At 48.7% G+C, this 12,719-nt stretch overlaps 1 protein-coding gene across 2 annotated transcripts in view; it reads left to right on the forward strand.

Annotated features, from left to right (window-relative positions):
* LOC110492210 (plexin-A1) overlaps nt 1-12,719 on the forward strand; it is a 305,959-nt gene that overhangs the window by 241,672 nt on the left and 51,568 nt on the right. For both annotated transcript variants that reach the window (XM_036947177.1, XM_036947176.1), the window contains exon 11: nt 10,318-10,414. In XM_036947177.1, coding sequence (XP_036803072.1) covers nt 10,318-10,414 — 97 coding nt within the window. The remainder of the gene's footprint in view (nt 1-10,317; nt 10,415-12,719) is intronic.

Here is a 12,719-nt window from a genome sequence, read left to right on the forward strand (position 1 = left end):
TGTTTCCCATGCCAATAAAGCCCTTGAATTGAATTGAATTGAATTGAGAGAGAGAGAGAGACAGAGAGAGAGAGAGAGAGAGAGAGAAAGAGAGAGAGACAGAGAGAGAGATAGAGAGAAAGAGAGAGAGACAGAGAGAGAGAGAGAGAGACAGAGAGAGAGAAAGAGAGAGAGAGAGAGAGATGGAGAGAGACTGGCTAATCGATTGAATAAACAAGAGGTGTGCTGTAGTGTGTTCTGCCGTGTGCTGTGGACTATCATTGAGTTTATTAGCTCATCGGCCCGTCTCTCTGCTGACCAGAGAACAGAACAGAGAGAAGGACACATCCATCCTGCTCTAGTGTTTACACTGTGGATAACACCTCTAGTGCACCAACAGTCCATCTCCAGAATGGTGTGTGTATGGGTCGATTTGTATCGATGGAGCGCGCGCGCGTGTGTGTGTGTGTGTGTGTGTGTGTGTGTGTGTGTGTGTGTGTGTGTGTGTTGAAGAGGTCATGAAGACACAGAGGATTCGTTTGGAGAGTTATCATAAATTCTGCTGCGCACCTAAATACATGGCAATTAAAATGAGCTGCTCGGCCAATCTAACCCAGTCGGCAGATTGACATGATCTGACAAGCTGATATCCTGTATCTGGGTCAGTTGTAGAGTTCTTCCTACATACTGTTTTATCAGGGAGTTAGAGTAGAGAGGGGGAGCCCGAGCGGAAGCTTTGAGGAGCACAGGGCAGAAACAGAGAGCGATATTATCAGGGAGAGCTTCACCATGTTGGCTTCCTCTTTGGAAGATGTCTGGCCTCTCTCTCCCCTCTGGTAAGAAAAACACAATGATTAAAGTGGGAAAAGAAGGGCAGATCTTGCCCAGGATCTACCCGACAGCAACCTCTGACAGCAACCTCTGACAGCAACCTGTCAGGTGTCTTTGAGAGGATCCAATTATTTCCCGTGCAGATAAAATGATGATGAATTGCAGTGTTGCAGCGTTGTGACTGGCAGCCCTGGGTCCATTTAACTAGGGGAGGAAAGGAAAATGGAGGAAAGGATGGGTCATCTAATGAGATGAGGGAACAGAGGGGAAACAGCTGTAGGGCAGTGCTTTATATAGGGCAGAGGGAGCGAGAGGGAGAGGTGGGGAGAGAGACAGAGAAGGAGAAAGGGAGATAACGAGAAAGAGAACAACAGAGAGGAAGAGGAAATTATAGAGCGAGAGAAAGAGATGGAGAACAACAGAGAGAAGGAGAGAGGGAGAGAGAAGGGGTTTATGTGACAGAACAGCGTCGTGCTCCATGCTCTGGTGGCAGTGCAGCTGCTGATACTGCCGTGTGTTAACTCCATGCAGGGTAGTAGAATGGTGTCAGAGTTCCCCTGCAGAGCAGTCCCCATCCCCCCTCCACCACCACCATGGACCCAGGGCTGGAGAGAAAAGGTTGAGCCACTTAACTGTAAACTGCCTAATGCCTGCTGCTTGGTGCTGTGTTTCCTCCATGCCTCAGAGCCCATCGGTTGGGAGAACAAAATACACGCAGACCACACAGGGTTTCATTCAGCTGTTAAACAGGAAGTTGTTTGGATAACGTTAGATTTCCTGTTTTTATTGCAACGCGGGTGAAAAAAGTGGAGCAAATTTGACTGTTTACTAAGTCCTTATTCGACATTGCTCTGAGAAGGATTGGAAGACCACTATGCTTGTTATGAGGATGTATTATATCTGTGTAGTACTGACACAACACAGTCTGACCAGGTCACAGATCAGAGAAGGATAGAGACACAACACAGTCTGACCAGGTCACAGATCAGAGAAGGATAGAGACACAACACAGTCTGACCAGGTCACAGATCAGAGAAGGATAGAGACACAACACAGTCTGACCAGGTCACAGATCAGAGAAGAATAGAGACACAACACAGTCTGACCAGGTCACAGATCAGAGAAGGATAGAGACACAACACAGTCTGACCAGGTCACAGATCAGAGAAGAATAGAGACACAACACAGTCTGACCAGGTCACAGATCAGAAAAGAATAGAGACACAACACACTCTAATCAGCTGTATTAGACGCAGGACTGGTAGCATCTTCACTATAATCAGCTGTATCAGACTCAGGACTGGTAGGGTCTTCAATCTAATCAGCTGTATCAGACTCAGGACTGGTAGGCTCTTCACTCTAATCAGCTGTATCAGACTCAGGACTGGTAGAGTCTTCACTTTAATCAGCTGTATCAGACTCAGGACTGGTAGGGTCTTCAATCTAATCAGCTGTATCAGACTCAGGACTGGTAGGCTCTTCACTCTAATCAGCTGTATCAGACTCAGGACTGGTAGAGTCTTCACTTTAATCAGCTGTATCAGACTCAGGAATGGTATTATCTTCTCTCTAATTACAGTGCCTTGCGAAAGTATTCGGCCCCCTTGAACTTTGCGACCTTTTGCCACATTTCAGGCTTCAAACATAAAGATATAAAACTGTATTTTTTTGTGAAGAATCAACAAGAATCAACAACACAATCATGAAGTGGAACGACATTTATTGGATATTTCAAACTTTTTTAACAAATCAAAAACTGAAAAATTGGGCGTGCAAAATTATTCAGCCCCTTTACTTTCAGTGCAGCAAACTCTCTCCAGAAGTTCAGTGAGGATCTCTGAATGATCCAATGTTGACCTAAATGACTAATGATGATAAATACAATCCACCTGTGTGTAATCAAGTCTCCGTATAAATGCACCTGCACTGTGATAGTCTCAGAGGTCCGTTAAAAGCGCAGAGAGCATCATGAAGAACAAGGAACACACCAGGCAGGTCCGAGATACTGTTGTGAAGAAGTTTAAAGCCGGATTTGGATACAAAAAGATTTCCCAAGCTTTAAACATCCCAAGGAGCACTGTGCAAGCGATAATATTGAAATGGAAGGAGTATCAGACCACTGCAAATCTACCAAGACCTGGCCGTCCCTCTAAACTTTCAGCTCATACAAGGAGAAGACTGATCAGAGATGCAGCCAAGAGGCCCATGATCACTCTGGATGAACTGCAGAGATCTACAGCTGAGGTGGGAGACTCTGTCCATAGGACAACAATCAGTCGTATATTGCACAACTCTGGCCTTTATGGAAGAGTGGCAAGAATAAAGCCATTTCTTAAAGATATCCATAAAAAGTGTCGTTTAAAGTTTGCCACAAGCCACCTGGGAGACACACCAAACATGTGGAAGAAGGTGCTCTGGTCAGATGAAACCAAAATTGAACTTTTTGGCAACAATGCAAAACGTTATGTTTGGCGTAAAAGCAACACAGCTGAACACACCATCCCCACTGTCAAACATGGTGGTGGCAGCATCATGGTTTGGGCCTGCTTTTCTTCAGCAGGGACAGGGAAGATGGTTAAAATGGATGGGAAGATGGATGGAGCCAAATACAGGACCATTCTGGAAGAAAACCTGATGGCGTCTGCAAAAGACCTGAGACTGGAACGGAGATTTGTCTTCCAACAAGACAATGATCCAAAACATAAAGCAAAGTCTACAATGGAATGGTTCAAAAATAAACATATCCAGGTGTTAGAATGGCCAAGTCAAAGTCCAGACCTGAATCCAATCGAGAATCTGTGGAAAGAACTGAAAACTGCTGTTCACAAATGCTCTCCATCCAACCTCACTGAGCTCGAGCTGTTTTGCAAAAGGAATGGGAAAAAATGTCAGTCTCTCGATGTGCAAAACTGATAGAGACATACCCCAAGCGACTTACAGCTGTAATCGCAGCAAAAGGTGGCGCTACAAAGTATTAACTTAAGGGGGCTGAATAATTTTGCACGCCCAATTTTTCAGTTTTTGATTTGTTAAAAAAGTTTGAAATATCCAATAAATGTCGTTCCACTTCATGATTGTGTCCCACTTGTTGTTGATTCTTCACAAAAAAATACAGTTTTATATGTTTATGTTTGAAGCCTGAAATGTGGCAAAAGGTCGCAAAGTTCAAGGGGGCCGAATACTTTCGCAAGGCACTGTAGCTGTATCAGACTCAGGACTGGTAGGGTCTTCACTTTAATCAGCTGTATCAGACTCAGGACTGGTATTATCTTCTCTCTAATCAGCTGTATCAGACTCAGGACTGGTAGGGTCTTCACTCTAATCAGCTGTATCAGACTCAGGACTGGTAGGGTCTTCACGCTAATCAGCTGTATCAGACTCAGGACTGGTAGGGTCTTCACGCTAATCAGCTGTATCAGACTCAGGACTGGTAGGGTCTTCACTCTAATCTGCTGTATCAGACTCAGGACTGGTAGGGTCTTCACTCTAATCAGCTGTATCAGACTCAGGACTGGTAGGGTCTTCACTTTAATCAGCTGTATCAGCCTCAGGACTGGTATTATCTTCTCTCTAATCAGCTGTATCAGACTCAGGACTGGTAGGGTCTTCACTCTAATCAGCTGTATCAGACTCAGGACTGGTAGGCTCTTCACTCTAATCAGCTGTATCAGACTCAGGACTGGTATTATATTCTCTCTAATCAGCTGTATCAGACTCAGGACTGGTAGGGTCTTCACTTTAGTCAGCTGTATCAGACTCAGGACTGGTAGGGACTTCACTCTAATCAGCTGTATCAGACTCAGGACTGGTAGGGTCTTCACTCTAATCAACTGTATCAGACTCAGGACTGGTAGGGTCTTCACTCAGTCTGAGAGACTCTGTGAGAGAGTGAGAGAGAGAGCGAGCGAGAGAGAGAGAGAGCAAAAGAGAGAGTGAGAGTGAGAGCGAGCGAGAGAAAGTGAGAGAGAGAGAGCAAAAGTGAGAGAGAGAGAGAGTGAGAGAGAGAGAGAGAGATGGCATGTACAAGGAAGAGAATGGGGTTTCGCAGTATCATAGGGGAGCTGGGAACGGGCCCCTCGTTGATGTTATATTTTTAATCACATGCTCAGGTATCCCTTCAAAATGACTAATTATCTACAGGTGACCTGCGCAAGAGGCACTGGGTTCTTCCCCCTCTCCTGAGCAGCATCTGGCCTGTTTTGTTAACATTGGCACTTTTCAGCCCAGAAGACACACTATATCCAGCCTACACACACACTCTCTCCCACACACACACACTCTCTCTCTCTCACACACACACACACACACACACACACACACACACACACACACACACACACACACACACACACACACACACACACACACACACACACACACACACACACACACACAGCACACTCTCTGCTCTATATGAATAGCCCAGAACAATCAATCCAAGTAGACAATTTCTGAAGAGGAAATATGATAAAGATGAAGTGCTGGTTCATGTATGTTGTTTCTACTGAGGTCAGGGACACGTTTCTGCTCACCTTGTGCTTTAGTTTTCTCCTTGGTGTCTCCTGGGTTTTCTCTGTTCGCATGGCCGATTAATAATACACACCAGGCCAGGACATAGTAATGAGCCTGATTACTCATCCTGGAACAGTGTATGAGAAGAGCAGAGAGGAGCAGAGAGGAACAGAGAGGGACTGAGAGGAACAGAGAGGAGCAGAGAGGAGAAGAGAGGAACAGAGAGGAGCAGAGAGGAGCAGAGAGGAACAGAGAAGAGCAGAGAAGAGCAGAGAGGGACTGAGAGGAACAGAGAGGAGAAGAGAGGAGCAGAGAGGAGAAGAGAGGAACAGAGAGGAGCAGAGAGGAGCAGAGAGGAACAGAGAAGAGCAGAGAAGAGCAGAGATGGACTGAGAGGAACAGAAAGGAACTGTCCTCTCTGTTCCCCTCTGAACCTCTCGTTCCTCTCTGTTCCTCTCTGCTCCTCTCTGTTCCTCTCTTCTCCTCTCTGTTCCTCTCTTCTCCTCTCTGCTCCTCTCTTCTCCTCTCTGTTCCTCTCTTCTTCTCTCTGCTCCTCTCTTTTTCTCTCTGCTCCTCTCTGTTCCCCTCTGATCCTCTCATTCCTCTCTGTTCCTCTCTGTTCCACTCTGCTCCTCTCTGTTCCTCTCTTCTCCTCTCTGCTTCTCTCTTCTCCTCTCTGTTCCTTTCTTCTCCTCTCTGCTCCTCTATGTTCCTCTCTTCTCCTCTCTGCTCCTCTCTGTTCCACTCTGCTCCTCTCTGTTCCTCTCTGCTCCTCTCTGTTCCTCTCTGCTCCTCTCTGCTTCTCTCTGCTCCTCTCTTCTCCTCTCTGTTCCACTCTGCTCCTCCCTGCTCCTCTCTTCTCCTCTCTGTTCCTCTCTGCTCCTCTCTGCTTCTCTCTGCTCCTCTCTTCTCCTCTCTGTTCCACTCTGCTCCTCCCTGCTCCTCTCTTCTCCTCTCTGCTCCTCTCTTCTCCTCTCTGCTCCTCTTGTTCCACTCTGCTCCTCTCTGCTTCTCGCTTCTCCTCTCTTCTCCTCTTTTCTCCTCTCTGCTCCTCTCTCCTCCTCTCTGCTCCTCTCTTCTCCTCTCTGCTCCTCTCTTTTCGTCTCTGCTCCTTTCTTCTCCTCTCTGCTCCTCTCTGTTCCTCTCTTCTCCTCTCTTATCCTCTCTGCTTCTCTCTTCTCTTCTCCTCTCTTCTCCTCTCTGCTCCACTCTGCTCCTCTCTTCTCCTCTTTGCTCCTCTCTTCTCCTCTCTGCTCCTCTCTTCTCATCTCTGCTCCTTTCTTCTCCTCTCTGTTCCTCTCTTCTCCTCTCTTCTCCTCTCTGCTTCTCTCTTCTCCTCTCTTCTCCTCTCTGCTCCTCTCTCCTCTTCTCTTCTCCTCTCTGCTTCTCTCTGTCCCTCTTGTTCCCCTCGGTTCCTCTCTGTTCCTCTCTGCTCCTCTTGTTCCTCTCTGTCCCTCTTGTTCCCCCCTCTTCCTCTTGTTGCCCTCTGTTCCCCTCTGCTTCTCTCTGTTCTTCTTGTTCCTCTATGTTCCTTTTGTTCCTCTGCTTATTTCTATTCCTCTCTGTGCCTCTTGTTCCCCCATGTTCCTCTTGTTCCCCCTTGCTTCTGTCTGCACCTCTCTGCTCCTCTCAGTTCCTCTCTGTTCCTCTCTGCTCTTCTCTGTTCCTCTCAGTTCCTCTCTGTTTCTCTCTGCTCTTCTCAGTTCCTCTCTGTCCCTCTTGTTCCCCCCTCTTCCTCTTGTTGCCCTCTGTTCCCCTCTGCTTCTCTCTGTTCTTCTTGTTCCTCTATGTTCCTTTTGTTCCTCTGCTTATTTCTATTCCTCTCTGTGCCTCTTGTTCCCCCATGTTCCTCTTGTTCCCCCTTGCTTCTGTCTGCACCTCTCTGCTCCTCTCAGTTCCTCTCTGTTCCTCTCTGCTCTTCTCTGTTCCTCTCAGTTCATCTCAGTTCCTCTCTGTTCCTCTTGTTCCCCTCTGTTCCTCTCAATCCCTCTCTGCTCCTCTCGAGGAACAGAGAGAGACAGGATTGCCTATCATATCCTCACAGCAGAGCCCATCTAGGTGTGAAGAAGACACTCATCCTGTCTCTGTCTGGTCCTGTCTCTGCCTGGTCCTGTCTCTGCCTGGTCCTGGCTCTGCCTGGTCCTGGCTCTGCCTGGTTCTGTCTCTCCTGTCCTGGCTCTGCCTGGTCCTGTCTCTTCTGTCCTGTCTATACTGTCCTGGTTCAGCCTGGTCCTGGCTCTGCCTGGTCCTCTCGTTCCTCTCTGTTCCTCTCTGCTCCTCTCTGTTCCACTCTGCTCCTCCCTGTTCCTCTCTGTCTCTCCTGTCCTGGCTCTGCCTGGTCCTGTCTCTGCCTGGTCCTGTCTCTGCCTGGTCCTGGCTCTGCCTGGTCCTGTCTCTGCCTGGTCCTGTCTCTGCCTGGTCCTGTCTCTCCTGTCCTGTCTCTGCCTGGTCCTGTCTCTCCTGTCCTGTCTCTCCTGTCCTGGCTCTGCCTGGTCCTGTCTCTGCCTGGTCCTGTCTCTGCCTGGTCCTGTCTCTCCTGTCCTGTCTCTCCTGTTCTGGCTCTGCCTGGTCCTGTCTCTCCTGTCCTGGCTCTGCCTGGTCCTGTCTCTGCCTGGTCCTTTCTCTGCCTGGTCCTGTCTCTGCCTGGTCCTGTCTGTCCTGTCTCTGCCTGGTCCTGTCTCTGCCTGGTCCTGTCTCTGCCTGGTCCTGTCTCTGGCTCTGCCTGTCTCCTGTCCTGTCTCTGCCTGGTCCTGTCTCTGCCTGGTCCTTTCTCTGCCTGGTCCTGTCTCTGCCTGGTCCTGTCTGTCCTGTCTCTGCCTGGTCCTGTCTCTGTCTGGTCCTGTCTCTGCCTGGTCCTGTCTCTGCCTGGTCCTGGCTCTGCCTGGTCCTGGCTCTGCCTGGTTCTGTCTCTCCTGTCCTGGCTCTGCCTGGTCCTGTCTCTTCTGTCCTGTCTATACTGTCCTGGTTCAGCCTGGTCCTGGCTCTGCCTGGTCCTCTCGTTCCTCTCTGTTCCTCTCTGCTCCTCTCTGTTCCACTCTGCTCCTCCCTGTTCCTCTCTGTCTCTCCTGTCCTGGCTCTGCCTGGTCCTGTCTCTGCCTGGTCCTGTCTCTGCCTGGTCCTGGCTCTGCCTGGTCCTGTCTCTGCCTGGTCCTGTCTCTGCCTGGTCCTGTCTCTCCTGTCCTGTCTCTGCCTGGTCCTGTCTCTCCTGTCCTGTCTCTCCTGTCCTGGCTCTGCCTGGTCCTGTCTCTGCCTGGTCCTGTCTCTGCCTGGTCCTGTCTCTCCTGTCCTGTCTCTCCTGTTCTGGCTCTGCCTGGTCCTGTCTCTCCTGTCCTGGCTCTGCCTGGTCCTGTCTCTGCCTGGTCCTTTCTCTGCCTGGTCCTGTCTCTGCCTGGTCCTGTCTGTCCTGTCTCTGCCTGGTCCTGTCTCTGCCTGGTCCTGTCTCTGCCTGGTCCTGTCTCTGGCTCTGCCTGTCTCCTGTCCTGTCTCTGCCTGGTCCTGTCTCTGCCTGGTCCTTTCTCTGCCTGGTCCTGTCTCTGCCTGGTCCTGTCTGTCCTGTCTCTGCCTGGTCCTGTCTCTGCCTTGTCCTGTCTCTGCCTGGCCCTGTCTCTGCCTGGTCCTGTCTCTGCCTGGTCCTGTCTCTGCCTGGTCCTGTCTCTGCCTGGTCCTGTCTCTTCCTGGTCCTGCCTCTCCTGTCCTGTCTCTGCCTGGTCCTGTCTCTGCCTGGTCCTGTCTCTGCCTGGTCCTACACTACTGGTGAATGACATGGCGTCGGGTTGGTCTCACGCTGGCGTCATGGTGTGATTGGCATGTTGTAAACGGGCACATGAATAAAGCATGGCGGTGGCGGCGAGGAGAACAAGGCATCCCGGTGTTTGGTGGCCGTTGTGTCGCGGGCGGACTAATCGTGGCCTTTAAAGTTTAATGTGGGCCTACCACAGAGAGGCATCAGGAGCAGGGTTAGAATGCCAGAGTCCAATGCCTCCTCTCATTAATGATGTATGGACATCACACTGCTGCAGTAGGGTAGTAGGCTGGGATGTTATGTTGGGATCCCATGTCCTGCCCAGATTGTGTCAGAGCAACACTCTACTGATTTAACAGACCAGAGTGGTTAAGATCATTATGGCCAAATGGGTTCTTGTAACAGAGGCAAGGGAATGTGTTGATGAGTTCATTTAGGACCAGAGTCTTCAGGTCAGATCACTGAATAAGGCTGTAAATACAATTGAAACAAACTGAAATAAACTGAAACAAACTGAAACAAACTGAAATAAACTGAAATAAACTGAAACAAACTGAAACAAACTGAAATAAACTGAAATAAACTGAAACAAACTGAAATAAACTGAAACAAACTGAAATAAACTGAAATAAACTGAAACAAACTGGGTGAAAGGTGAAAGGCTGGGTGAAGGGTTAGGTGAAAGACTGGATGAAGGGTTTGACACTCCTCTGACTTGGTGCCCAATGGGAAGAGGCACAGCGCTGGGAGGAGGAGGTGCAGGACCTAAATGAGACGTGTCAGGGAACAAATTGAAAATGCCAATTTCACTTACTCCTCGGCATCGCTCGTCACGCCTAAATTCTGCCACTTATTTCATGTGTAAATTAATCTAGATCCTTCCCTCCCCTCAGGTCAACCAACACCTCTCTCTCTCTGTGTGTGTGTGTGTGTGTGTGTGTGTGTGTGTGTGTGTGTGTGTGTGTGCGCGCGCGCGCGCGGGTGTGCCTGTGTGTGTGTGTGCGTGTGTGTGTGTGTGTGTGTGTGTGTGAGAAAGGGGGGTTGTTATTTTGGTCTCCATACCAGGACACTCTTCTGAGTGTATTCTGTGATTGGGTGAAGGGTGAAGTTCTCTGTCTTTCTCTTACTCCCTCCATCATATTGATCTGTCTCTGGCTAACACTGTGCTGTGAATACTGACACTGAATGTTCAGGTTCTGTGAGGCCTGTAGATACTGACCAGCTTCAGTGTCTCTCTCTCTCCCTCTTTCCAGTATGACTATGAGGGTAATGACCTAAGTGACCTGCCTGTGGATCTCTCAGTGGTGTGGAATGAAAACCAAGTCATCGACAACCCCTTCAACATACAAGGTAAAAACCTCCTCTTCTCCACATCCTCCCTTGCTCCCTCCTCTCCTCTCTCACCTCCTCACTACACTTTTTTAAATCCCTTAGATCCGATTGGAGGGGCCCCTTCCTCTCCGGCAGCACGTCTTTGAAAGGGAATGAAAGTGTTTTTTCACATGGCTACAGCTTTTGCTAGACCCCGCTGGGTTCAATAACCTTATCTCTTTTAGTGCCGTCAGCAGTCACTCTGACGCGCTCCTCCAAAACAACACGCAGCAGAACGACTAGAGGGTTGATGGATGGAAGTCGTGGAGGACAACACGGTTTGGCCCTTTAATCCTCTGTGATCTGGCAGGTCTGGGGTCAGATCCTGCTATTGCTGCTCAGGAGGCTCATCAAGCTGGATGGAGAGCCAGCTCAGTCATCACTAGGGAGCAGAGATAGTCAAGTAGCACTAGATAAGCTAGTTGATCACACATGGAGCCACCATTATCCTTTACCAGTGGGGTATGGATGGATGCAACAGGAGATCTTTCCCCACCGTGTGGCCTAGCTGAGTGTTAACACTAGCTGAGTGTTAACCCTAGCTGAGTGTTAACCCTAGCTGTTTACCCTAGCTGAGTGTTAACCCTAGCTGAGTGTTAACCCTAGCTGAGTGTTAACACTAGCTGAGTGTTAACCCTAGCTGAGTGTTAACCCTAGCTGTTTACCCTAGCTAAGTGTTAACTCTAGCTGAGTGTTAACCCTAGCTGATTGTTAACCCTAGCTGAGTGTTAACCCTAGCTGTTTACCCTAGCTGAGTGTTAACCCTAGCTGAGTGTTAACCCTAGCTGAGTGTTAACACTAGCTGAGTGTTAACCCTAGCTGTTTACCCTAGCTGAGTGTTAACTCTAGCTGAGTGTTAACCCTAGCTGAGTGTTAACCCTAGCTGAGTGTTAACCCTAGCTGTTTACCCTAGCTGAGCCTTAACCTTAGCTGAGTGGTAACCCTAACTGTTTACCCTAGCTGAGTGTTAACCCTAGCTGAGTGTTAACCCTAGCTGAGTGTTAACCCTAGCTGTTTACCCTAGCTGAGTGTTAACTCTAGCTGAGTGTTAACCCTAGCTGAGTGTTAACCCTAGCTGAGTGTTAACCCTAGCTGAGTGTTATTCCTAGCTGAGTGTTAACCCTAGCTGAGTGTTAACCCTAGCTGTTTACCCTAGCTGAGTGTTAACTCTAGCTGAGTGTTAACCCTAGCTGAGGGTCAACACTAGCTGTTTACCCTAGCTGAGTCTTAACCCTAGCTGAGTGTTAACCCTAGCTGAGTGTTAACCCTAGCTGAGTGTTATCCCTAGCTGAGTGTTAACCCTAGCTGAGTGTTAACCCTAGCTGAGTGTAATCCCTAGCTGAGTGTTAACCCTAGCTGAGTGTTATTCCTAGCTGAGTGTTAACCCTAGTTGTTTACCCTAGCTGAGTGTTAACTCTAGCTGAGTGTTAACCCTAGCTGAGTGTTAACCCTAGCTGTTTACCCTAGCTGAGTGTTAACCCTAACTGTTTACCCTAGCTGAGTGTTAACCCTAGCTGAGTGTTAACCCTAGCTGAGTGTTATCCCTAGCTGAGTGTTATCCCTAGCTGAGTGTTAACCCTAGCTGAGTGTTAACCCTAGCTGAGTGTAATCCCTAGCTGAGTGTTAACCCTAGCTGAGTGTTATTCCTAGCTGAGTGTTAACCCTAGCTGTTTACCCTAGCTGAGTGTTAACTCTAGCTGAGTGTTAACCCTAGCTGAGTGTTAACCCTAGCTGTTTACCCTAGCTGAGTGTTAACCCTAGCTGAGTGTTAACCCTAGCTGAGTGTTAACCCTCGCTGAGTGTTAACCCTAGCTGTTTACCCTAGCTGAGTGTTAACCCTAGCTGAGTGTTAACCCTAGCTGAGTGTTAACCCTAGCTGAGTGTTATCCCTAGCTGAGTGTTAACCCTAGCTAAGTGTTAACCCTAGCTGAGTGTTAACCCTAGCTGAGTGTTTACCCTAGCTGAGTGTTAACCCTAGCTGAGTGTTATCCCTAGCTGAGTGTTAACCCTAGCTGAGTGTTAACCCTAGCTGAGTGTTTACCCTAGCTGAGTGTTAACCCTAGCTGAGTGTTATCCCTAGCTGAGTGTTAACCCTAGCTGAGTGTTAATCCTAGCTGTGATTAGTTAGTTGATTCCCTTTCTGACATATTTAGCTGGCAGAGAGAAAGGACAGAGGTAATATATTATAATACTGTCAGATACCCCACTCTGATCATTGGATCAAGGTCATATGATCTGACCCCGCTGCACACGCTTTTTGTCCAATTGCGTTTATCGCTTGGCC

This window comes from Oncorhynchus mykiss, chromosome 16 (genome assembly GCF_013265735.2).
Source record: "Oncorhynchus mykiss isolate Arlee chromosome 16, USDA_OmykA_1.1, whole genome shotgun sequence".
Classification (NCBI taxonomy): Eukaryota; Metazoa; Chordata; class Actinopteri; order Salmoniformes; family Salmonidae; genus Oncorhynchus; species Oncorhynchus mykiss.